Here is a 27,945-nt window from a genome sequence, read left to right as displayed (position 1 = left end):
CAAATTAAACCACCAAACATGAAGTCCACCTATATAGTAATCATTGTATTTTTTTCTTGACGTGTTAGAATAGAAATAGATATTAATTCTTTGTGCATTATTGTATAATAATGCATGTTTTTCGTTCAAATGCTTTGTAATAAATCACTCAGGCCTATCGGCCTTGGTGATTATATTACTACGCATTTGAACTCAAACCCTGCATTATTCCACAACAATGCACTCAGAATTGATATCTATTTTCTAATTATAGAGCTGTTTAATAAATTGGGAGAAAATATTGGCAGCATGGCCAGTGCAGTTGCTGAAATATTTTTCAAGGGTCCTAGGTTTGAGTCCCAGTCTTGAATTACAGTTTTCTTACCAAGTGAAATGTTGTGGCTCTAATGGCATATTGCTCTGAGTCCATTTACACTGATTTTTGTATCCATCTCAGTCTTTGAATTCAGCAGTTGCCCACTTAAGACCATGACTCATAGAATTTTGGTCAAGTAATAATGTTATTTAGTCAATAATCTAAAGTTAAATCATTAAATTAGTTAATTGTAAAACGTAAATTAGAAATAAACCAGGTAATGCTACCGATTGTACTTTATTATTATAATGGTAGTTTGTCTAGTCATACCTAGACAATGAATTGAATAGAGTTATAGTAGAGTTTAACATTCCATAATAACAAGTCATTGTAAAAACATGTAATGGGATTTTTTTGTGTCAGTTCTTTAACTAGTGCAATAAATTACGCATTTAAATCATTAGATAAAGCTTTAAAATAGTAATTAGACTATATTTTGAAACATTGACTAAAAACTCTGTCATTAGAAAGGAAAAATTTACTGAAGGAGCATCATGGACGAAAAAGTTTTCACTTTACTAGAAAAACTTAATAAAAATATTGAGGAATTTAAGGATCATTTCTCCCAACAAAATGACAGAATAAAAGAATTGGAGAAATGTGTAAAGAATAACAGTGCTGAAAATAACAGAGGTAGAAGTCACGAAGCTGAACTGGTTCAAAATAGACAATCTAAAAATGAAAACTTCATAAATCAAATGAGAGCAGACATTGAAAATGTCGACTACAATGAAAATGATTTAAAAGGGGCCAAGAAGAAAGTTAAGAAAGCCGCCTCTTTTCAAGAGAGACGTACACAGCGGTCATTAAAAGAGAGACGAAGTATTCACACTGTTCCATCAGATAAAGGTGTGTCTTATATGTTTTATATAACCTATATGAGCCGCGCCACAACAAAACCAACATAATGCGTTTGCGACCAGCATGGATCCAGACCAGCATGCGTATCCGCGCAGTCTGATCAGGATCCATGATGTTTGCTATCAGTTTGTCTACTTGTTATAGGGTTTGTAAGCGAAAAGCATCGATCCTGATCAGACTGCGCGGATGCGCAGGCTGGTCTGGATCCATGCTTGTCGCAAACGCATTGCTTTGGTTTTGTCATGGCGCAGCTCATATGTATTGTGATCATTTCAACAAAATTTGATATTGTTTCAATATTAAAATAAATATTAAATAAGATATATACTGCAAATCTGTAAATAATTATGGTAGTATCAGTTAAATCAGTTATTATGTTTAACACCTAATATAATTTAAACTTTTGACAGATTGATTAAACTGCATATAAGAGGAATTTGGCGTTAAAAGCAATTAAAGCATTTTCAAGCTTTTCATACAATTTGTTTCTATATGGAAACAATTTGTGTTGAGACACTCACTCCAGACCCAATTGGACAACAACGACCAAACTCCATAGAAATAAAATACTGTTTTGATCTAAGCATAAGACATATCTATTTAAAGATGTAAGAAGGCAGCTTAAAGAATTATGGTCTTAATATTTCAAATCCTATAGTGGTGAACAATCATCAAACACAAAATCATGTTAGATTGTGACAAAAAGTCAACAGATGAACTTTCCTGATAGTGTGGAAGTAATAATATAGATATATATACATGTATATAATAATATAGATTTGATGAGTAAGGAATATTTAATTTTGTAATGAAAACTGTGTTGCTGATTTATTCTTTATTATAATATTTAATAAAGAAAGGAAATATTTGGCTTTTTTTAGATGAAGAAAGGAGGTTGAAAAGCTTTAGAAGAGAATGTTTGTCTGGAGCTATAAAGTGGAACATCGTGGATCTTGTAAAAGCTTTACCAGACCAGCAGACCATCCATATGCCAAAATGGCTTAGCCGAGCAGAAATAAGATCAATAGAGCAAGGGACTGACCAGAAGAATTGTTTCAGACGTTTTCTATATGTATTGATTGATAAAGACTTTGACACAATGCAGGAATGGCTTAACAGTTGTAGTCTTGATGAGAAGGTCATACTGCAGGTATCGAGAACTTACGAAGAGTTTAGTGACGTTGAGACAAACAGATTTAGAATGAAATGCTTCCATTGTAAGCTAGTTGAGACTGTAAATGTACAAGATGTTTGTGATTATCTATTTAGTGCTGAAATTATTTCCCGTCAGTTATATTTGCGAATAATTAGCTCAGCATTGATTGTTGGTGCTCAGGAAGGACTTTGGAAAGACATTCTAGAAGAATGTAGGAAGCACATCTACCCAAAGGCATTAGTCTCAGCCTTTAAAATTGCTTTTACAGATAAAACAAGTATGCAAACCGGGAGTGAAAAGGATTCACATGAATCATTACTAAACGTCATTGATGATGTGGATGCTAGTGATATATTAGACTGTCATTGTAAGGAGAGATGCTCAAAGTCATTCCATCCTTTCACATGTTTGAAATCTATGTCATTAGCTGGGGTTTACTTTTCTCCTCCAATTAGCCGTAAAAAAGCTTCTTCGTCTGAAAGTGGAAGTCCTCAGTCAAATTTGTCATCCTATGACGATGACATTAAAGTAGACAGCGAAAACCCACCACATGATTTGTCAAGTGATAGTGATGAAACAGTCCTGAAGAAACCAGATATTCCACCTAGAGTGCCTATAGCAAATCCGAGACAAGACAAGACATTGAGAAAAGTTCCAAACAGATCACAAAAGATGTTACAAAGAACATCTAAGCAGAAGGACATGGTCCATTGTGACGAAACCAGCTCAGATAGTTTTGATGGGGACTGTAAACCACCAGCTATTCCAGCAAGACAGAGTAATAAAAGAGTGACCAATATGTCGAGTAACAGGCAAGAGAACAATCCAAATGTGATTAGAGCTGTAAATGTGTATTTTAATACTGGACCAAAGTACAATATCATTAAAAGAGGAATCAGTGAAAGCTCAAGCGAGCAATGATTTATAATCTCTAAAAGTAACAAAACACTTTTTGTCAATTTAGAGACAAAATGTGATAAAAATACACATAAAATACACATGGGATATAGTGTGATGATTTGAATTGTATCATAGTTTGGGGACTTTTCTGTTGAAAATGTGTCAGAGTTAAATCGTATATATATATACATGTACAGTGTGTTAACTGGAGTGAAGGTATCAGTTACCCGCACTCCAGAGCGTGACCATTGATTGGTTCATTTTTGCTGGGGTTTACATATTGTGACAGAAGAGAAAGGAAAAGCGACAGAAATATCATATTCAAATGCTCGTTCATTGGTAACTTTTTCCCATGGTTTCATATTGTGACAGCAGGGAACGTGTTTTTATGTTTGACTATGATACAAAAGAGAAAGAACACCAAAACACTCGGCAATCTGATTTATACTCGGGGGCTACGCTCCCTCGTACAAATCAGATAGCCTCGTGTTTCGGTGCTCTTTCTATTACTTGTAATAACTTCATTGAATGAAAGAGAAATAAAATAAAAAACTGCTTTCAGTATAAAAGCACTAAAATTGTCATGATGCAGGAACATAAGTCATAAATGATACCATTCTTTGTCAAAATGAAGTTTATTTCAAGATGTCGGCAAAATATAAGAAACAATTTTATTTTATGGTATATCTTTCTTACTTTTTCTTTTTCACTTAGCCTACTTGATAAATGATAGCCTCAGTAGTAAGTGGTAGAGTTGTGGGTGAGGCACACTAGAAATTAGGTTAACATAAGGTATTTGCTCAGTGTAGGGGATTCTAAAGAATGGGTAACTAGTAAATTGTTTTGATTTTTTAAATACCTTAGTAAAGATAGTCGGTTCTCATATATAAGCTATACCAAGATTTTTGTTAATGTATATAAAATGTATATAAAGTGTATATTTCTCAATTTTTAACAAAGTCATTTCCATTCATCTCCATTCTTTACAGGGTCTGTAGAATTTTTGAATAATTGATTTTAAGTTTTTGTAACTCAGGCCTTAAATTTTTTCCGTGGCTAGCTTTATACAATTACATTGTATCAATTTCCCAACTTTATTTTTCTTTTAGTTTCTAAAATATAGTTTTTGAATTAGTTTGATGGCTTCATATTAGTTCTAAACATACATGAAAATAAATATTTCATGCATTTAGTTAACTGGTTATTTAAAAAACCACTATAATACTACCCCCCACCACCCAAATTATTCATTACATAAGTAGTCCAGAGCCCCACTGATTGTTTTATATAGAATTACAACTACTTCTATAAGAAAAAGTTACATATATATTTTCTAACTTAAAAATTTGCCAACCGTCATTAATGCAAGGCAACACTGTTTTTCATGTGTAATGTATTGAGTGGTTTTCACCGTTTGCCTGACTGTGAAGTTATCGTATTATCCTGCGCAGTAATTAGGCTGGTGACATTCTATAATTATACGATAGTCATACAATAAGTGTTTAACTGTTTACCTTACAGTAGATACCAAAATATAGTTCATGACAATAAACAATGTCTCGCCTTGACTTATTTAAGCACACTGTGGTTAACCATAAATATTTTATTCAAACTATTTCATTGACTTTCAGTGTTTCACCTACATTAAATCTTTTTGTCATGAAGTAAGACCCTATCTTAGCTTTTTTTCCATAGCAACTTTATTATGCATTTATGAATTTTTAAAGGGACTCCACTGAGGTTTTTTGACTTGACAGGATCAGAAATATTTTTGTGAGCTTTATGTACTGTTTGATGTGATCTGGACAAATAACTTGTGTTCAAATTTTCAGATCATTCCCCCTACCTTTTTTTCCAGAATCATCATTTTCTTTGTGCAAAAGGCCCAAAATTGGCTATGAATCGCATAAATAATTGATTTTCAATTTTTTCTTTAAATCTGTGCATTTTTCTTTATCAATTTGTGCTGATTTTCCATTCCATTTTCTTCACATAATCCATGTAAGAATTTCAATTTTTTATATTTTTAGGCATTTTGAACTTAGTGGAGCTCCTTTAATATAGATATTATACAATAACTTTTAAATCAAGTTTTATGAGGAAAACTTTTTCAGTATCAGCAAAGTTTAAAGTACAGTAGTTATTTAAATGAAAGTGGAATATAAAAAAGTTGCGCAATCTTGAAAAAAACTATGTTCCATACTGACCACGTTTATCCTAATCACTTGTGGTTTAAAAGACATTTGAGAGTAAAATTATCCCTATGACAGGTTGTTCAATTGTTCTCCCTAAAAGTTTGTTTGTAGGTAAAAGTGATTTTTTATAATGATATTTTGAGTGAAAAGAAAAAAGACTTTGAAATTCAGACTCTGTTTGAAGTTCATAATACTGCAGACCGTTGAATTACTTCCTCAGTTTTAAGTATAAAAGAAACTACCCGAGATATTGACTGTATATAATATAGTACAAGGTGATTTAATTTAGTGTACTGGGTAGCATACCCAGTAAAATACTTCAAATACCTCAAATATCTACTACAAAAGAACATGAGTTGTTGATTTGTCACTGCGTGATCAAAGTTTACATATTCTTTTTTTAGTAAATTGACATTGATATAAGATTAATTTTTAATCCTATCTGCGCAGCAATTTTTGTAATGGATATTGAAATTTTTAGCCAATCAAGACATGCATTGTATGTAAAGAATTTTAGATGGGAACCCAAAGTCAGTCAGGTGACCATTTTCGGCGGGAAAATTGTAGTAAAGAATGTCTAATATTTACACACCTGACGTGTAACATAACAAAGCAGGTAGATGTTGGGACTGCAGATAAAAAATGGAGCAAGTTTTAAATTTTCTGAATAAAATAGATAGAAGACTTGAGAACATAGAATCACAAGTCTACAAACAAAATGACAGAATTAATTGTTTGGAGAAAAGTTTAAAGCATATCCATGTAAAAAATAAATCTGAAAGTGAAGACAGTGGAGTAAAATCAACAAATCATAGTTTGAAAGGAAAGGACAATTTCATGAAACAAGTTAAAGCTGAGATGAGAAATGTTGGAAAAGTTATCACTAAAGATGATGATGAGTTAGATTTAGCATCTATTCAGTATGGGGGAGTTATAGGAGAAGAAAAGTTTGGATCAAAATTGAAGAAGAACAATTCGTTCAATGGAAAAGCCTCTCCAAAGCCAGCCTACACAAGGAGAAGTCCACATACTGTTCCTTCAGATAAAGGTTTGTTTTTATTTTGAACACATTCATTACAGTCAAACCTGTGTATAAGGTCTAGCTGGGGAAGGGGGTGGGGGTGTTAAGATGGTAGTTATTGCCTGTAAGATATATTTTGCATTTTGCCTGACAAGTTTTTTTCATTTATTTAACTAAAACCAGTAGAATTTCACAGTTTCGCAGTGATATATACTGTATTTTTATGCTTTCCGAAGGGTGAGCATATAGTCGCTGCTTTGTCTGTCCGTGGGTTGTCCGCTTTTCTTGTCTGGGACATAACTCTGTAACAACAAGAGGTATCAACATAAAACTTTGTAGATAGATAGATCTCATTGGGTAGACATGCAGTGCACAGGAACCTTAACTCTGCCTGGTCTAATTTTGGAGTTGTTGCCCTTTGTTTATAATTATTTTTTGAACTTTGTCTAGGACATAAATTTGATACTATAAGAGATATGAACAAGAAACTTTGTTGGTAGATAGATATCATAAGTTAAATTATCAGAGCAGTGCAAAGAAAAACTCTGTCTTGCCTAAGTTTGGAATTATTTCATTTATTGGACATATTTCTGAAACTACAAGAGGTATACCTTTTCTGTGTTCAAAATCAATTCAGGGAGCATCACCCGGTTCAACCGGTTCTTGTTTATCAGGTACAGATAATTGTCATATATATCTTAAAATTACTCCTTTGAGCAAAAAAGGACTAAAGTGTAAAATTTGGAATTGTTACATAAATCAAAATTAATGAAACACTTAAAATGAAAAAAAATCTGCAAAGGTTAATGGAATAAATGATTCTAAGCGCTATATTTCAGTGGGGAAAAAAACCTTGCAACACTTTTCATTTTTGAGACATTTTGCACAATAAAATTTTCACACAACCTCAACATCAAATGGTACACAAATATTAGAAAAATATTTCCAGTCCTGTTATGTCAAAAATCCCCCCTCAGTGGTGTCCGTTTAATGACATTATGCCCATCCAAGAGTATATAGTAAGTGATCGGATGAAGATCAAACAAGCTTTCATTTTGCCATAATTCCTTTCAATTTAATAATTAAGTTCACATAAACAATAAATAACAGACAAATCAAGGCGAAATTTCTGTAAATATCCATTAGAATTTACCTATAATGCTAAGTTTATAAAAAGAGTGGGGCAGTCTTTTTGAATTTTAGACAGATTAATAATTTTATCCATAACATCTTCCAATATCAACTGTTGGTCAAACACCATTTTGACAGTCATTCTTTTGAAATATAAAGTCAATTCAGCTCAACTTGACTATGAAAATATGAGCATAATGTCACTTTAATAGTCTCAATACATGTATCAACATTCCTTGTCTGGACAAATGATTTTTACCTACATTTCTAAATAAAGTAACAAACTGTAAAAAGTGAAATATTAGAAAAATTAACTGGTTATTCTTTCCATAGAAAACAATTAACAAAATAAGATTGATTCAATAATATATGTATGTCTTTAATTATTGATCTCTTGTTTCAGATGAAGAAAGGAGGTTGAATAATTTTTTTCGGGAATGCTTATCGAAAGCCATACAATGGAATCTAGTTGACTTAATAAATGCTGCTATGGAAAAAATGGATGATTGTTGGCATCCAAAATGGCTGAGTAGAGAAGAAGTGACCCTTATTATGAAAGGAACGGAAAAGAAAGATCAGTTTCGAAGATTTTTGTGTGTTCTGAGGAAGAAGGATTTTGCGATAATGCAAGAATGGTTACATAACTGTGGATTTGATGACACAGTTTTAAAGCAAGTTTGGTCACTATTTGATGAGTTCAGTGACAAGGATACTAATGGGTCAAAGTTGAAATGTTTTCGGTGCCGACTTATTCAAGGAGTGAGTGTTACAGACATATCTGATTATTTATATAGTGCCGATATTTTGACATCCGAGGAAGACTTTTTAAAAATAACCAATTCAGAAAGACCAATAGGAGCGCAAGATGAATTGTGGAAGTGTGTTCTGAGAGAATGTGAGAAGTATATATGTCCAAAGGTAGTCGCTCTAGCTCTGAAGGTTGCATTGGTGGATCAGCTTGAAAAAGCTGAAGATAACAAGAAAGCGACATATGAATCCTTGCTCAGTGACATAAATATCTGCAGCCCTCAAGAACTGTTGTCATGTAGCTGTGATATGAGATGCACACAGTCACTTCACCCACCTTCCTGTCTGAAATCCCTGTCTCTCGCAGGACTCTACTTCTCTCCACCCACTCGGAGAAAACAGGAGAAGTCCTCATCTTCTAGCGAAGCTCCACGATCAAGTTCCTCCTCAAACTCCTCCTTAGATAGTACAACTGAGGTGAAAAAAGCGGAAAGGGAAGTCATGCTTAGTCCTGATGATGAAACTGACCTGAAAAAACCATACACTGCTGCAAGTGATGATAAGAAACCGGATGGAAGTATCGATGTTTCGAACTATACATTTAGGACCGGCCGGTCTCGTTCAAGGTCATTACGCAGAAAAAGATCACAACCTAAGGTTGAGAAGGTTCAATCAGATTCCAGTACTGAAAACATTGATGGAGAAAGTAATAAAGTGAAAGCATTTAAATATAGTTACAAGTCCAACACAAACAGACTAAATGAAAACAAACCATGCATGATTCCAGTGCTTGCAAAGAATGTTTATATTGACACTGGGACGAGATATATCCAGGTACAAAGGAATGGGAGATCTAGTGAAAGTTCTGTTGAAGTTTAAGGTTTAAATCATAATCTGTATGCAAGGATACATGTTGATGTTAAGGGAAAAACTTTCAAAACATATAGTCCGGTGCTCTAAATTCGTCCCTGTCCTAGAGTCAACGCCCATTCTGTGTATGTCAGAAAGTCTCATTAAATGTGTTTTAAAAAAAGAAAACAGTTGGATTGTGTTGGATAGTTTTAAACATAACAGCAAATTTAATGTATCTGCCAAAATTCATCAACACAGAACGCTTGAATCGTTAAAAGATAATAGTGTATCAAACTAGCACTGTAAAACATTTAGGGTAACAATTCATGGCTACCCTTGTGGATTATAACTACAAATGTAGTAAAGTTCTGTAACATGTAGTTTTGCTTGTACCAATCTTCATTTTGAATACAAAAAAACACAAGACAGAACTGTGGTACTGTGAGCATAGTGCAAAACATGTGTTTATTAACATTTTATTCTACGTCAATTTAAAAGTGTTTTAAGCTCTCAAGTATAATTACTAGTCAGTTATTGTATGAGTTCTTTGAACTGAATGCATTATCATTACTTGTTGTTCTATCAGACTCTGAGAATACTCATGTACATTACTCCTGTGACAGTGCTTATTTTCTCTAATACATATGTCACAATTTAAATTAATGGTAGAAATTATCATTTTATTAGCTCAATTTTTAGAAGAAGAAAAAAACAACAGTGGAGATACATATACATGTATAGTGTGTCATGACCCTCTCATAGGCATTGGCATTGGTCTAAATCTTTTTGATCAGAAACTATAAATGCTATTCAAACTTGGTATACATGTTTATTGTCATGAAAGGGTGTTATATTTAAAAAGGGCAGATAATCTTAAAATTGATTTTTGCACAGTTTTGCCTTTTCAACTAAGTCTTACCTTTTTGTTGAGGTCTGTTAGTAACTTTCAAAGTTACGTGTAAATTCACTTCGAACTTGATATACATGTACACTTTCAAAACATTACACCATAAAGGTAAAAATGACAATGTGTGTATTGTTGAATGTGCACTTTTGTAGTCTAGATGACAATTGGAGTCTTGATGGATAATTAATAATAGGTAAATCACTCAGTTGTGAAGAATATATTTGTTTAAGGCATGGAAATTAATATCATGTCATTTAATTGAAATTTAACTCAAATATACTGCTCTATCAGAGAAATTTAACTTTAACCTTGTGTGAATGCTTGTGAATAGAGTCTGGAGCATGTATATATATCAGTGCAGTCTGCAACCAAAACTGCTTAATTTGAGCAAAGTGATATCAAAATCATCCAATTTATCAGTTTTAAGAATTAAGGCTGTTTTAGAAAGAAATAGTCAGAGGGTAAATGTATGCTTATTGTAAAAATGTCATTTATATATGTTATTTATTTTTGGTGGCAGCTTTAAGTTATTGCTTTTTCTCATTCTATTTTTTGTTTTATGAATTGAAAAAACATTTTCTAATTTATCACGTATTTGTTATATATATATTCTCAATAAACTATATATTATAAATAAACTTAAACTATAATATAATGTAACTTGGTTCCTGGCTAATTCCCCTTCCCAGTAACAAAATGACTGTTCATTTCCATCTTCCTGCTTACTTGCAGGTCAAACTCAAATCTTGTCTATGCCCCTGCCATGATAATGGCAAGTGATTATATACTGTTACCCCTCTCCATCAGTGTGTGTGCATGCATGCATGTGTGTGTGAGTGTGTGTGTTAGAAAACCTTGTCCAGTCCATGTTTTAGACACATTTTGGCACAAATGTTTGAGATGAGATGGTGTGTAATTTGCCTAGACTTTGACCACAAGGTCCAAGATCAAGGTCACACTTGAGATTAAAGGTCAGCAGTTAGAAAATCTTGTCCAGCTCATAACTCTGTTATGCATCAAGGTATTTTGAAATAACTTGGCACAAATGTGAAATGTGATAAGAGAATGTGCCATGCACAAGACCTAGACCCTTAGCTCCTAGGTCAAGGTCACACTTTGCTGTCAAAGGTCAGCAGCTATAAAATCTTGTCCATATCATAATTCTATTATATATCAAAGGATTTTGAAATAACTGCACAAATGTGTAGCACAATTATTGAGTGTATCATGCCCAAGACTCTGACTCATATCTACACGATTAAGGTCACTCTTAGAGACCCAAGGTCAGCAGTTAGAAAATCTTGTTCTGTCCATAACTCTGTCATGCAAAGGGATTTTAAAGTCAGTTACACATAATGAGCCTTTGTTACCATAGTAGTTATGATAATCATTGCTTTAGCTTTAACAATGAAAAGAATTGTTCCTTATCTAAAAACCTATGTTAACTGAGAAACATTTCCTCTGTAACTCCAAAATTAAGGATGTGTAAATATTAGAAATCTGTTTATATTTATAGCTGTCTGTCTCTTACTTTTAATGGTCTTTTTATTGCAAAAAAGTTTGAGATAATAATTACCAATTGACCAATATGCTATCCTGTCAAAACAATCTTTAGTCTTACCCATGATCTCAGGTGTTCTAACATATATTATAGTGGCCCTGCACATCACTCTGTGTCTTTCTGACACATATTATTTCCTACTTTAAGTATCATCAAGTCGATAACTTCTAATCCAGTTACCTCTCTGGCGTGGGTTTGATCCCCGGGAGATGCTTTGGTAGTTTAGCGCGGAAGATGGTAGTCTAGTACTGGTGTAACTCTCCAAGAACGATGGTTAGGAAACTACCCGCCCGTATGACTGAAATACTGTTGGAAAAAGGCGTAAAATGAAACAAACAAACAAACAAACAATTAAGCATCATCTGGTTTTGTCTATCAAATGATTCTTCCATTTTCAAAGTTTCAATTTTCATAATTATACAATGGTAATAATTGCTACAAGTTCATCTGACACGCAAAATTTAATCTGACTTCAGCAGTATTGTATCAGTCACATTTTTTATGGTTGCTTTATACTACAAGCTGATGATACTGACAACCTCAGTCCAAATATTAGACATAAACCTCAAATTATTTTTTATATTGGTTAAAAATCAAATTTAATTCGCATTTTCCGTTAAACATAAAACTGTAAAAAAAAATAGAAAATGTGATGTCTTTCAATGAAGGACTTCTGACAATCTTGATATGTTTTGTTTTTGAACTTCATTTATACTAAAGACTTTATAATTTATGGTACAAGAGTATATCATCACTTTAATACAGTTGCGGGTTTAAACTTCTAATATAATTTAATATACATTCAGAAAACCCATTACTGCACTTAAAGGTGACAAAATCTACTTTAGTTAAAGTGGAAGTCACAAAAACAAGTGTAGCAGGTGTTGAATCAAGATTTGTCTCAATATAAGCATTGAATGGTTTTTTATGGTACATGTAATTCAATCTGACAAATATGTGACAGTCATAGTGAGGTGATCATTTATGTTTTCTTTTAACAAAAGAAAGCCCTACAAATGTGTTGGATCTATTTTTATAATGATTTCGTCAGCAATATTTATATGACTTAAATGTATTAAAGAGATTAATCATTAAAGAAAAATTAATATAGAGAGAGTTAAAACAGTAATGAAATGAATTTTTCCAGCTGCAGTTATAATTCTTTTCATGGCTTGCCTTTCTTAAATTCTAAAAAAACATACTTAAAAGTATCTATATGCAATCCTCCGGTGGTTGACAAACATTGAGAACAAAAAATGAAGAGTACACTGTCTGAGGAGAAAAGTTGGTATAATGGCTCTCTGTATAATCAAAGAGAATAACCAATGAAGTTGCATTTAAGTATATTCAAATAGCATAATGTCACTATGTGTGTATCTTTGTCTGTCTTTCTGTCAAATATCTTATTTATAATAGGTTGACGAAACAAACAAAAAGTAAAATTGCTAACTGTTGAGTTTTCTGATATGAGTCATTCGTATGGATTTTCGATGGCAAATATATACATAAATGTAAATCACACATATACATGTAACATGATATGTGATATAATATTTTGATTACAATTATGCATTATGTCATTAAAATTAATTTTACAGAAGTACAAAGCAAGTTATTTTCTTTCTTTTTTTTCAAGCTTACAAATAAGAAATATGACAAGTGGTTGTGTATTTGACAGGTATATTATTTGAGCCGTGTCATGACAAAACCGACATAATGAGTTTGCGACCAGCATGGATCCAGACCAGCCTGCGCATCCGCGCAGTCTGATCAGGATCCATGCTGTTTGCTTATCATTACAAGTAGAGAAACTGATAGCGAACAGCATGGATCCTGATCAGACTGCGCGGATGCACAGGCTGGTCTGGATCCATGCTTGTCGCAAACCCATTATGTTGGTTTTGTCTTGACACGGCTCATTTTAATTACAATGTGTGTTAATTATACAAATAATGAAATATAGGGACATTTACTGAGATCATTTGTCAATTTTGATATTTGATTATGATTAAAAATTTTATGTTGTTTAAAGGAAGACTAATAAAAAATAAGTTCTAATAATTTAACTTAAATGAGTTTTCTGGTCACATCGATGGTATCTTTTACTACCAACAGGTCAAGGATTAATAAAATTAACATATCATTAAATTTTATAAATTATATAGTTCAACAGAATGATATAGAGTTGTTAATCATAAATTTATGGGCTACAGATATACAAATGATTTCAATTATATTTTATTATTAGAAAAATCCAATCTTATTTTGTACTATTCTCAAAGTTCTGTTACCTTTTTAGCTCGACTATACGAAGTATATGGAGAGCTGTCCTACTCGCCCCGGCGTCGGCGTCGGCGTCCGCGTCCGCGTCCAGATTTTAGATTAAAGTTTTGGTGCAGTAAAATATTTTTCACTATAACTTTGTCATTTCTTAAGGTATCAACTTCAAACTTCAAATATATGTTCCTTATCATCAACCACATCTTATGTGACAAGGTTCATAACTCTAGCACCAATATTTTCAGATTTATCTCCCCTTGAACTTAGAATTTTCCTTAAAAAATACTATTTTTTACTGTTACTTCTTTATTTCTTAAGGGATCAACCTCATACTTCAAATGTATGTACCTTATCATCATCCCCATCTTATGTGACAAGGTTCATAACTCTAGCACCAATATTTTCAGATTTATCTCCCCTTGAACTTAGAATTTTCCTAAAAAAATGCTATTTCTTACTGTTTCTTCTTTATTTCTTAAGGGATCAACCTCATACTTCAAATATATTTACGTTATCATCCTCCCCATCTTATGTGGCAAGGTTCATAACTCTAGCACCAATATTTTCAGATTTATCTCCCTTTGAACTTAGATTTTTCCATAAAATTTTTTTTTTTTTTTTACTGTTTCTTATTTATTTCTAAAGGGATCAACTTCATACTTCAAATATATTTACGTTATCATCATCCACATCTTATGTGACAAGGTTCATAACTCTAGCACCAATATTGCAAGAATTATCTCCCCATAAACTTAGATTTTTTTACTAGAAAAATGTTATTTTTTATTATAACTTTTTTATTTTTAAAGGTATCTACCTCAAACTTCAAATACTTATTCCTAATCATCAAATACATTTTATGTGACAATGTTCATAACTCTTGAAGCAATATTTACAGATTTAACTCTCTTTGAACTTAGGATTTTCTTTAAGAAATATAATAACTTCTTTACTTTTTAAGGTATCTACTTCAAACTTCAAATATATATTTCTTATCATTACACAAATGTTGTGTGACAAGGTCCATAACTCTAGCATGACTATTTCTAGAATTATTCCCCTTGATCTTGGAATTAATGTTAACAAATGTTATTTTTTTACTATAACTTAATACATAATTATACATAATTGATTTTTCTTTCATTGTTTTGTCCTCCTTACTGCGTCCAGTATTTTATTAGTCGAGCTTCGCTGTCTCCTGTGACAGCTCTTGTTTTATCCCCCGCCGCCTTTCGGCGGGGGATATAGAAATAGTCTCCGTCCATCCTTCTGTCTGTCCATCCATCCGTCAGTCCGTCCGCCTAACATTTTTGTCCGGAGCATATCTCAAAAAGTATTTGAGGTATCAACTTGAAACTTCATATGTGGATAGACCTCATTGTGCAGTGCACAAGAATGATAACTCTACCCTGCATTATTTTTGAGTTATTGCCCTTTGTAAATTTTCAAAATTAATTTTTGTCCAGAGCATAACTCGAAAAGCCTTTGAGATATCAACATGAGACTTCATAGGTGCATAGATCTCACTCAGGAGGTGTGCAGTGCACAAGAATGATTACTCTACCTTTCATAATTTTTGAGTTATTGCCCTTTGTTATTTTTCATTCTTAAATTTTCACCTGAGTGGAGCATACATGTAACTCATAAAGTGTTTGAGATGTCAACATGAAATGTCATAGATGGATAGATCTTATTAACTTAAAGGAGGAATGCTGTGGGCAAGAATGATAACTCTTCCCAATATAATCATTGAGTTATTGCCCTTTGTTCTTTTTCATACTATTTTGTCCGGAGCTTATCTCAAAAAGTATTTGAGGTATCAACTTGACACTTCTAGGTGGATGGACCTCATTGAGGAGGAGTGCAATGCACAAGAATGATAACTCTACCCTGCATTATTTTTGAATTATTGCCCTTTGTTATTTTTCAAAATTAATTTTTGTCCAGAGCATCAGTGTAAGAAATTAGGATTTGAATCGACTAGGCTGGTCGGACAACCAGATTGGAATATTCACTAGCCAAAAAAACATTTCACTAGCACGATTCATTTGTTCAAAACAGTTGTTTATATTGCCTCTGGAAATGCAGTAGCCTGGTCGGGCATGTTACTGTGAAAAGTTGGTAGCCCGAGGTGAAATTTAGTAGTCTGGGGCTATAGGACTACTGCTAATTTCGAACACTGGAGCATAACACAAAAGCCTTTGAGATATCAACATGAAACTTCATAGGTGCATAGATCTCACCCAGGAGGTGTGCAGTGCACAAGAATGATAACTCTACCTTTCATAATTTTTGAGTTGTTGTCCTTTGTTATTTTTCATACTTAATTTTTCACCTGAGTGGAGCATAACTCATAAAGTGTTTGAGATGTCAACATGAAATGACATAGGTGGATAGATCTTATTGAGGAGGAATGCTGTTGGCAAAAATGAGAACTCTTCCTTATATAATTTTTGAGTTATTGCCCTTTGTTCTTTTTCATACTGCTTTGTCAGGAGCTTATCTCAAAAAGTATTTGAGGTATCAACTTGAAACTTCTAGGTGGATGGACCTCATTGAGGAGGAGTGCAATGCACAAGAATGATAACTCTACCCTGCATAATTTTTGAGTTTTTGCCCTTTGTTATTTTTTCAAAATTAATTTTTGTCCAGAGCATAACTCAAAAAGCCTTTGAGATATCAACATGAAACTTCATTGGTGCATAGATCTTACTCAGGAGGTGTGCAGTGCATAAGAATGATAACTCTACCCTGCATAATTTTTGAATTATTGCCCTTTGTTATTTTTCAAAATTAATTTTTGTCCAGAGCATAATGCCATAAGCCTTTGAGATATTTACATGAAACTTCATAGGTGCATAGATCTCACTCAGGAGGTGTGCAGTGCATAAGAATGATACCTGTACCATTCATAATTTTTTAGTTATTGCCCTTTGTTATTTTTCATACTTAATTTTTCACCTGAGTGGAGCATAACTCAAAAGTTTTTGAGATGTCAACATGAAAAGTCATAGGTGGATAGAACTTGATATTTTTCAGTTATTGCCCTTTTTTATTTTCAGCCATCAGTATTCATAGGTATCACTTCAGCCATCAGTTTTCATTACCCAGAGGCCTCTTAAAATTGAATTATTCTGCCCTACTACATATACTTTCTTCTAATGAGAAAACACATTTGGCGGGGGATGGCAATGTTGACATGGCTCTTGTTGTCCTTATTTTGCACCATCATTGACATTAGACATTTTTAGAATTCCTGATTATTATTTTGATTTTTTTGACAAAAGAAATTCAAGCTGTAAATTTCTACAGTTATGGTGTTTATTATACCTCACAGTTGCGGACTGTTAACTTTAACATTGGTCATAATTGTTTTCTATTTCGAAATAAGTTGTCATCATACATAGCAACCCTTTGGACAAGACCTTCAAAAAGACCAGACTGACCTTGACCTTGACTCATAAATGACCTGTATAGACTTTAAAGGTAAATTTATAGAATTTTGCTTGATTTCTGCTATAATTGGTTTTTAATCTTTATTAATGAATGATGAGAAAGCAATCATAATGAATCATTCAGATATAACCTTCACCCTTAAATGGCCTTGACCTTTAAGGTCAAATTATTTAATTGAGCTTAATTGTCATAGCTTAATGTTATAATTTAGTTATTAATGAATTTGACTCATACTTGGACCAAAGAATACTTGACATATTAGGTCTCACATGTTTACCTATTGCGATACTTTAGAAGTTCTTGATCAGTATGTCAGGAAGTATTATTAAGCAACAGATAGCATGGACATTGTCCATGGAAAGCATGGACATTGTCCATGGAGTGGATGGACATTGTCCATGGAAAGCATGGACAACGTCCATGGAGAGCATGGACAACGTCCATGGAGAGCATGGACAACGTCCATGTTCTCCATGGACATTGTCCATTCTCTCCATGGACATTGTCCACGGACGGATGTCCCTTGACAGCATGGACATTATCCATGGACATTAAATTTTGTCCATGGACGGACGTTCCAATACTCCATGGACAATTGACCATGCATAAATCCATGGAAACCATGGACATTCTACAGCCGGGAATGTCATATTGCCATTGGGTTACAATAAGTTCTGAGACAGAGCATCTTGTCTTATTTAAATGTTTCAGGTTATCAGTCCATGTCCATGATGGGATATTTGTAATGATTTACCAATGTTATCTACACTACTTTTTGTTCCCATTCTACAAAATGGTATTGTGTATATCCAATCTTTAATATCATTTTCATATAATTTAAAAAAAAAGACTTTTATGATTCAGGATTTTTCTTAGATTTTGGGAACAATTGACCCATACCCATGGAATCGGGAATTTCACTGATGTTTTGTTAAAAATTTGGGGAAAAAATGTATAATGATTAAATGAATGCAAATAATCACTGTCTTGAAACATTTAAACTTCATATAATTCAATATTTTTATTTTGTTACTTTCAACTGGGAACTTTTCTGTAGATTGGGAAAATCATATACTATTTTCAATCGGGAATGTGACATCAGCTGTAAAATAAGCCCCCAAAAAATCCCTGTGATTATCCATGTTGCAAAAAACAAAACTAGAGCAAGTTTGAGAATGTTTAGATAATGATGTTTTACAACATGATACTGGTATCTGATCCTTTTAGAAAATATAGTTTCTTTCAAGAAACGTAGAATTAATGCATTTATTCATAAACATCTGTCTCTTTGGCTCTTGTTGAGTAATAACTAAATCCTTAAGCTTTCTTTTGTTTCCCTATAGTTGAATTTAGCAAAGTTTTATAGTTATTGATGTAGAATATAGATAGATAGTTGAAATTCTTACGTATTTTAGCTGTCACTGAGGGTGGGGGCATGTGGTTTGATTGTAATCATATCTTTTCTGATGATATTAATTAAATAATATTACAATGCTTGATTTATTTACTACATATTTATAGTGTAAACCTCAGATGTCATTCTAATTGGAACATTATTTACAATGAGCTTTATATGACATGATAACATCATAGAATTATTATGTATACTTATAAGAAATACATTATATTTGACTTGTCTTATTTAACATAATTACATATTGTATTATGATAAGTATGTCAAGTAGTTAAGATTACTTACTTTGAAAGGTCAAATTAGGGGTAAGGGTCATGTTGTCTAAGGCTTGAAATATGTACATAAGGGCATCTGAGGTCTTCCTCGGCCAGAGTTACGCTGAAAAGTTGCCATATGACAACCACTGTGTTGATATGTGACTTAAAAACTGACACCAAACAAACTAAATTAAACATGATCTTCCTTTATGCTCTTATTATTCCACAATACACTGCCAGGATATGAAATTATTGTACATGACCAAAGGGAAACAAAAGTTCTCATTGCATAATTATATTGTTTCACTTGAATTAATCTTAAGTTTCATAATTAAAATAGAGGATATACAATTTTTTTCATGAGTGGCAATAACCACACCATGATAACCAAAAGTGAAATAATTTAATTTTCATACTGCAAGATAGAAATAAATCCTGTATTAATAGAAAAAACTTGAATTTTCTGTTTATTTATACATTTTTCTCTTTTTTGACATTACAATTGAAAAAAAACTCTCCCTTAACATTTATGTATTGGCTGAATTTAGGAGAAAAGTCTGGCAAGGTTGACACCAGTGGAAATACAGAAAATATGTTTCAATGTATTGAAAAATAAATTTGCATCAATATTTCTCAGTATTTCATTAATAAGTTTATGATAAATATAGATATCACATCTCACTCAGGGTTATAGAAAAAAATAGTCACCCCAGAAATTAATGATACCAGACTATTCATTTAAACAAGTTCACTTTGAAGTAACAGAAATATTGTTTGCAAGTTTTTCTTTTGACTCTGTATGTATTTTTTATTGTAGTTATTAGGTTTTTTGGTATAATAAAATAGATCACATATAAAATAGATAACAAGTGCCTCAATACGAAAAGTTTCGCCCTGAAAAAAGCAGATATTCCTCCTAGCTACTAGGCGTAATCCGTCTAAGGCATTTCAGGTTTACATATCACAGATTCCTCCTATAAGCAGGAATACGCTGCGAAATATGCAAATTTTCTTAGGAGGAAAACAGTTAGGGTAGAGGGAAAAAAATCCGCCTAGGAAAATTTAACCAGGAAAAAATTCAGCTTAAGGAAAGCACTAGCAGGAGAAAATTCCGCCTTAGGAAAATTCTTAGCCGGAAAAAATTCCGCCTAAAATATTTTAACCAGGAAAAAAATACCTACTTAGAAAAATCACTAGCAGGAGAAAAATTCTTTCTATTAAGGAATACTAGCAAAAAATCCGCCTAAGGAAATGAAAGTTATTCAATTTTGTGATGGTACACTAATAAAACTGAATTATGGATGGATACAACATTATTATTTAGCTGCATAAGAATAATTGGAATCCAAAATGTACAGAAAGACAATAGGTGATCACAATTACAAAGCTTTTAAGTTATCTTTGTGAGCTTTACCATATCTTTTCTAAATTAGGGTGCATGTACAGTACGTAAAAGAGTCACACAAAAAAAACAAACAGAAACACGTGATATATTTTTATTGCACTGCTATTGTATTGTTTTAATCCATGGCAAATTATTTCATTTTATTTCACTGTAAATGTTTTCTGTTCAGCCAGTTGTTTTCATTTTTATTCCAAGCATATTACTGATCTGCTTTGAGTTATGCGGCATCGTTGATATCCTTGTCTCCTCCTCTCCCATTCTTTTTACACCAGTTTGAGACATATCCTGAAACACAAACAGTCATCAGTAAAACACTGCCACCACTAATATCTTATATTATTGTTTCTTGTCATTGTATGCAGTTATAATTATACATGCATTTAAACTATAATTCATTACAACCAACCTTAGTGTTACAAATTTACTCTCAAACTTAATGCAAAATTATTTAATATATTTGAAATATATTTTTATTGTTCAAATGTATCCAAAAGTTACTTACCTGAATTTTTATGATATTGGTATTTATCTTCTTGTCCAAGGTCATAATGTGGCATTCAAAATTCCTTTACAACTGAGCATATCCAGATTATTGTCATTTTCATTCACAAGGCTAAGTCTTAATTTTTTTTCTTTTGAAAAATTCAAAAATATTCAATCCTTACACTTTAAACAAAAATATTATCTCAAAAAATTGCTTATATATTATCACCACAATTTTTAACTATCAATAAAATCCTTGTTATTTGCTTTATTTCCACTGTCTCAGCTTCTGCTGACCCATATTTCCTAGCTAGATTTCAAATTATGGACAAGTCCATGATATGATGGTAAACAGGGATAATCCAACCCATCGTTTTATTTTCACAATTATATAAACATACCAAAAAATAAATGGAAAAAGAATCCAAAATTCATAATAAATATTTTTAAAAAAACTTTGCAAAGTCCTTCTTAACAGACTCTTCATATAAAATGTACAAAGTAACTGTTGCTTCCCCCCAAATAAATCACATGGAACAGTCTGGACTGTAGCAGAATTTACGATCTGATCTGTGTGTTATCAGGTCTGTGGTGTTAAATCATAGTAGAGTGGTTACTAGAGGCAGTATTTATTTATTTATTCTGTTGATAAGAAATTTTCAGGGATATTACTCATTTAATTATATTACATTAAAAAGCTTAATATATGAGTTAAGTTTCATACCCAAATTTAACACACTTTGTGAAATATATTCTATGCAAAAGTCACCACAAAATCATTATATATGTTCTAAGTTTTAGTTTTGTAGTGGAGTTTTTTTTTTATCAATTAATGATTATGTATATTTATGTTTGTACAAACAATATTTTAGTTTTGAAAATTAACAATGAATAAAAGCAGCAAAATAATTGTTGATCACTTATTCGATTTATAATTTACCTGTCTTCTGCAGAAATTTCTCTTAATTCAGAAAATCTGTCTAGTAAAAATTTCTAAGTTCAATTTCTGGTTAACAAAAAAAGTCTAAGTACATAATTCCTGTTAACAAATAACTGACAAAATTCTAAGTCCTAAAACCCGCCTAAATTATGGCTCATCCCATATTTTCCGCCTAAGCCTTAGGCGGAATATGAAATTGCTTAGCAGGATTTTTTACAAAATTCCGTGTCCGTCTTAAATTAGCAGGAAAATCTTGTATACACGGAAATTTTAAGCGTTTTCCTGCTTATATTAGGCGGAATCCTGCTATCTTTTTCGTACGGGAATTGCCAGGTACCAGTACCACTTCATTGGTTGACAATATTTACTATCACCCCCACAGCCATGTGTTCTGTACTTTTTTAGCTCACCTGTCACAAAGTGACAGGGTGAGCTTTTGTGATCGCTTTTCGTCCGGCGTCCGTCCGGCGTCCGTCCGTCCGTCCGTCCGTCGTCCGTCCGTAAACTTTTGCTTTAAATGACATCTCCTCATAAACCACTGAGCCAATTTCATCCAAACTTCACAGGAATGTTCCTTTGGTGGTCACCTTTAAAAATTGTTCAAAGAATTTAATTCCATGCAGAACTCTGGTTGCCATGGCAACCGAAAGAAAAATCTTTAAATATCTTCTTTTAAAGAACTGTAAGAGCTAGAGCTTAGATATTTGGCATGAAACATCTTCTAAAGAGTGTCTACCAAGTTTGTTCAAATAAAAGCCCCGGGGTCAAAATTGGCCCCGCCCAGGGGGGTCATTGATTTTCCCTATATGCATATAGTAAAAACTTAAAAAATCTTCTTTTAAAGAACTGTAAGAGCTAGAGCTTAGATATTTGGCATGAAACATCTTCTAGTGAATGTCTACCAAGTTTGTTCAAATAAAAGCCCTGGGGTCAAAATTGGCCCCGCCCCAGGGGGTCATTGATTTTCCCTATATGCATATAGTAAAAACTTAAAAAATCTTCTTTTAAAGAACCCAAAGAGCTAGAGCTAAGATATTTAGCATGAAACATCTTCTAATGAGTGTCTACCAAGTTTGTTCAAATAAAAGCCCTGGGGTCAAAATTGGCCCCGCCCCAGGGGGTCATTTATTTTCCCTATATGGATATAGTAAAAACTTAAAAAATTTTCTTTTAAAGAACCCAAAGAGCTAGAGCTAAGATATTTAGCATGAAACATCTTCTAATGAGTGTCTACCAAGTTTGTTCAAATAAAAGCCCTGAGGTCAAAATTGGCCCTGCCCCAGGGGGTCATAGATTTTCCCTATATGCATATAGTAAAAACTTAAAAAATCTTCTTTTAAAGAACCCAAAGAGCTAGAGCTAAGATATTTGGCATGAAACATCTTCTAAAGAGTGTCTACCAAGTTTGTTCAAATAAAAGCCCTGGGGTCAAAATTGGCCCCGCCCTGGGGGGTCATTGATTTTCCCTATATGCATATAGTAAAAACTTAAAAAATCTTCTTTTAAAGAACCCAAAGAGCTAGAGCTAAGATATTAAGCATGAAACATCTTCTAGTTGGTGTCTACCAAGTATGTTCAAATAAAAGCCCTGGGGTCAAAACTGACCCCGCCCCGGGGGTCATTGATTTTCCTTATATGTGTATAGCAAAAACTTAAAAATCTTCTTTGAAAAAACCCAAATAGCTTTAGTTAAGATATTAAGCATGAAACATCTATAAGTAAATATCTACAAATTAAAGCCCGGGGGTCAAAACTGGCCCTGCCCCAGGGGTGTCATTGTTTTTAACTATATGTGTATAGTAAAAACTTAAAAAATCTTCTTTTAAAAACCCCAATGAGCTAGAACTTAGATGTTTAGCATGAAACATCTTCTTATGGGTGTCTACCAAGTCTGTTCAAATAAACAAATAAAAGCCCTTGGGTAAAAATTGGCCCGGGGGGGGGGGGGGGGGGGGGGGGCTATATACAGGTGAGCGACCTCAGGGCCATCATGGCCCTCTTGTTTCTATTAAACCAAAAGTTTATAAAAACAATAAAAACACACATACAGTAGACTAATTACTTGCAAACAACATTTTTGTTCCTTAATAGTTACTTAATAGACTTAGTAGTCTCTGGAATGAAAAATATTTGGGGTTTTCCCCAGCTAATATGTAGGTACAAACAAACTTTTACAGTTACAGGTTCGAAAATACTTAGCGCAACAGGTTAAATAATCTTTTGTGACAGGTAGTGTTTTGTGAAGCTTTGAAGGTTAAAGTTTGTTTGTACCTATGGATTTAAATCTGGGAAAAACCAACATTTGCCAAGTTTCGGTATAGAATAATTAGTGCAGGGGAGTTTACTAGCATGATACTGAATACAGAGTTATATAGGAGTTATGTGCCCCAGCTTGATAAACTTAATGTATTTTAAAGTAGCATGACTATTATAAGATAACAGAAAATCTACTGTCCTACTAATATTTCAATATCTCTTCAAATACATGAAATAGTTAAACAGGTAATATTGGGCTACATATTCATGTTTAATATTTGAAATAATTTATATATTGAAATAATTTATATATTTCCAGGGTCAAGGTCACTACTCTCCACAACTGGATCGGAGACGGTTCAAGAACTCTCATGTAGATTGACTAGAATATGGTAGTGAGTTAGTTGGGAAATGGACTAGTTGAACATTTAGTGGTGCATAATTTACAGACAATTGAGGGAGGAAAAAAGTGTTCATTATGTGATACTGTGATAATTATAATGGTGTATAGTACTTTGACTAATTTTTAGATTTTGGTGTTAATTATTTATATTTGTATAGGAGCTTTAGTATTAAAGGTGTGAATGTAAAAAAATACCCCATCTTCTCCACAATTATCATTACGCCTAAAGCTTAGCTTGGTGCATAGCATTGTCTAGTTGATGTCAATCAATTTTATTCAAATCAATCATGACATTGGGATCAAAATTGGTATCTAAGTTCAAGGGTCATTGGAATTTACACAGTCACTATTATAGGAAAAACATTAAAATATCTTCATAACTACAAGGCCCAAAAAGCTAATAGATGTAGCATTGTCTAGTAAAACACTTAAAGGGACTCCACTGAGGTTTATAAGTCTAAAAACATAACATTTGAATTTCTTACATAAAGGAGCTGGGGCACTTTAAACAGTAATATATCAAAGATAGTTTAGAAATATACTTTGAAATAAATTGAAAATCATATTTTTATGATTTTCTTAGCCTAATTTGAGTGAAAAGTGTTTAAACGTTCTGGAAAAAAAGTGTGCACGAATGATCTAAAATTTTGCACAAAAACCTACATCAATAGTACAATTATCTGGAAAAATATTTTCAGTCCCATCATGTCAAAAAACCTCAGTGGAGTCCCTTTAACAAGTTTGTTAAAATCTTCAAAATGGGCCTTGCCTAAAGGAGTAATGTCATTTATCATAAATTCATATTGGTGAGACCTTTGAAATTTTCTTCTCTATATTTTTAATGGCCTTGCCCAATGGAACCCAGGATTTTACTACATGTCATATTGAAACTGGTTCTCTACATAAGTGATACAAATTATGTCCCTGGGACTAAAATTGTCCAGGCACTGGGGTCACTTTTGTTACATTTACTACATATGGGAAAACATGCAGTGGTTAAGGTGTCTGCCTCTCAACCCAGGGGACACAGGTTCCAGCACTTCTCAGGTCACAGCCAGTAGTATTCCTCATATTACACCACAAGTACTTAGCAGAGTTGAAAATGATGTTGTTGCAAGACGCTGTTTTTTAAATGAGCTGAAATTAATATGTTGAAACTTAAAATATTAATTTGAAATATTTTCTCTACAGAAACTTGCAATGCCAAGGGATAATCTTCTGGTCTTTATCTTTATTAGAAACAAGTATTATTATGATTATACCAAAAGATATGTACTCAGAGGTTAGCTTTTGTGACTGCCTGATGTTTATTTTCTGTTATTGCCTACTCCAATCCACTACAATATCTAGAATTTTTGTAAATTGAATAGCTTTATTAGGAGTATTCAAATTTTGGGATTGATTTTTAGCTGGACTTTTTTTTTTTTGAAAAAAAAAGTAGAGGTATTGCTATAGTCGCACAACAACAACCCTTGGGACAAGACCTTTCAGTAGACCACACTAACCTTGACCTTCATCCATAAATGACCTTGACCTTCAAGGTTAAAAGTCCAAATTTTGCTTGTTCATACTGTTATTGGCTGTAACTTTGTTATTTCTAAATGGATTGTCTTCAAACTTGAACATAATAATCTTCAAGGATAACCCTTAAAAATAACCAGACAGACCTTGACCTTCACTCATTAATGACCTTGTAGTTCAAATTATTGAAATTTTCATTGTTTTGGCTGTAACTGGCTGTAACTTTGCTATTATTGAAGGGATCAACTTCATATAATTATAACAGAACATACATAAAGACAAGACCTTTTTGTTTATCAAAAACTTGGGCTCTTTAATGACCTTGACCTTGAAGGTTAAATTACTGAATTTTCTCAGATTTGTGCATTAAATGACCATAGATATTTATTGGTGTGTGTATATATATATATATATATCATCATCATCATCATCACACATGACTTCACCACGTGACACCACCACGTGTCACCACCACATGACACCACATGACTCCACCACGTAAATCCACCACGTGACTCCACCAAGTCACTTGACCACATGACACCACAACATGACTCTACCACGTGACACCACCGCGTGACACCACCATGTGACTTCACCACATGACTTCACCACGTGACTCCACCATGTGACTCAACTGCGTGTGTGCGTATATATATATATAAATATATATAATTATATATATATCATCATCATCATCACCACGTGACACCACCACGTGACACCACCACATGACTTTACCACATGACTTTACCACTTGACACAACCACGTGACTCAACCATGTGACTCAATCACGTGACACTGCCATGTGACTTGGCGACGTAACTCCATCACGTGACTCCACCATGTGACTTTACTACGTGACTCCACCACGTGACACCACCAAAAGACACCACCACGTGTCAACCACGTGACATCACCACGTGTATCTATTTATAGAATTGCATGTTTCTATTTATAGAATTTTCTATTTATAGAATTGCGTGTTTCTATTATATATATATATATATAAATTAGTATATTTATATATACAAAATATACAGACAAAACTTATGTGACAAGACAGACAGATTAATTTTATAAAAAGGAAACGTTAAGATTTTTTTCAAACATTTCTTTGTTTGCTTTTAGAGAAAGTTAAAAGTCGAGCGTTGCCCCTGCCCGGCGGTGGCTCTTGTTCTATTTTCATCAGGTAAGCGATATTCTCCCACAATGGTTTAGCATAAATAAGGAAACTATTGTTTCCATTAAAATAGTTTCCATTAAATCTTTGTGCTTTGTTGGGAATATATTTTTGCTTTTTAAATTTATTTAATAGACATTATTGTTGTAGAATTATGATGGAAATAAATATGAAATATTTATTATTATTAATTGTTATTTTCTATCTTGATTTAATGTGAGTAAACATTTATCCGTATATCTTTAATGTACTTAATAAATAGGCAGACCCATCGGGGATTATAGGAATGGCCTCTGTCTGTCCGTATGGCAGTCTGTCCGCTGCTCCATAACTTTTAAACCGCTGAATTTTTTTTTTTAAATAACTTGGTAAAAGTGATCACCATTATTGGTAGCTACCCCCAGGATCAAGGTCACACTTAAAGGTCAAGTGTTAAAAAGTCTACATTTCATGTCCACTCCATAACTTATAAACCGCTGAAATGTTTTTGAAAGAACTTAACGCAAGTCATCACTGGACACCATTTAGAGACGCTGTGCAGAGTGCAATAATTGGGTTGCTACCCCAAGGTCAAGGTCACATTTGAAGGTCATGTGTTAAAAGTGTACATTTTGTGTCCGCTTCATATTTTTTGAACTGCTAAAAAAAATTTGAAATAAC

General features: G+C 33.0%; 3 protein-coding genes and 1 long non-coding RNA gene across 7 annotated transcripts in view; 3 read left to right on the top strand and 1 right to left on the bottom strand.

The window, feature by feature from the left end:
• The window catches only part of LOC132759208 (rab-like protein 3), a 48,435-nt gene extending 22,431 nt beyond the window's left edge, over nucleotides 1–26,004 (top strand). For 2 of the 4 annotated variants that reach the window (XM_060750940.1, XM_060750941.1), the window contains 2 exons: nucleotides 13,323–13,364; nucleotides 24,497–26,004. In XM_060750940.1, coding sequence (XP_060606923.1) covers nucleotides 13,323–13,361 — 39 coding nt within the window. In that variant the 3' untranslated portion in view covers nucleotides 13,362–13,364; nucleotides 24,497–26,004. The remainder of the gene's footprint in view (nucleotides 1–13,322; nucleotides 13,365–24,496) is intronic. The other 2 variants (XM_060750938.1, XM_060750939.1) reach the window with 1 other exon arrangement.
• Nucleotides 564–4,391, top strand: LOC132759213 (uncharacterized). The gene is made up of 2 exons (XM_060750945.1): nucleotides 564–1,204; nucleotides 2,098–4,391. Exons 1-2 carry the CDS (start codon nucleotides 850–852, stop codon nucleotides 3,291–3,293), a joined length of 1,551 nt encoding a protein of 516 aa, XP_060606928.1. The 5' UTR covers nucleotides 564–849; the 3' UTR covers nucleotides 3,294–4,391.
• LOC132759207 (uncharacterized) lies at nucleotides 5,878–10,712 on the top strand. The gene is made up of 2 exons (XM_060750937.1): nucleotides 5,878–6,515; nucleotides 8,023–10,712. The coding sequence occupies exons 1-2, from the start codon at nucleotides 6,110–6,112 to the stop codon at nucleotides 9,243–9,245; spliced, it is 1,629 nt and encodes a 542-aa protein (XP_060606920.1). The 5' UTR covers nucleotides 5,878–6,109; the 3' UTR covers nucleotides 9,246–10,712.
• On the bottom strand, nucleotides 19,004–21,133 carry LOC132759212 (uncharacterized). The gene is made up of 2 exons (XR_009629680.1): nucleotides 21,001–21,133; nucleotides 19,004–20,783 (listed from the first exon to the last, which is right to left on the bottom strand). It is a non-coding gene; the product is annotated as an uncharacterized LOC132759212 (long non-coding RNA).
• Nucleotides 26,005–27,945: the final 1,941 nt, after the last annotated feature.

Source organism: Ruditapes philippinarum, unplaced genomic scaffold (assembly GCF_026571515.1).
Source record: "Ruditapes philippinarum isolate M1 unplaced genomic scaffold, ASM2657151v2 ctg602_1_1_1_1, whole genome shotgun sequence".
Taxonomy (NCBI): Eukaryota; Metazoa; Mollusca; class Bivalvia; order Venerida; family Veneridae; genus Ruditapes; species Ruditapes philippinarum.
This window is presented reverse-complemented; position numbering and strand designations above follow the sequence as displayed.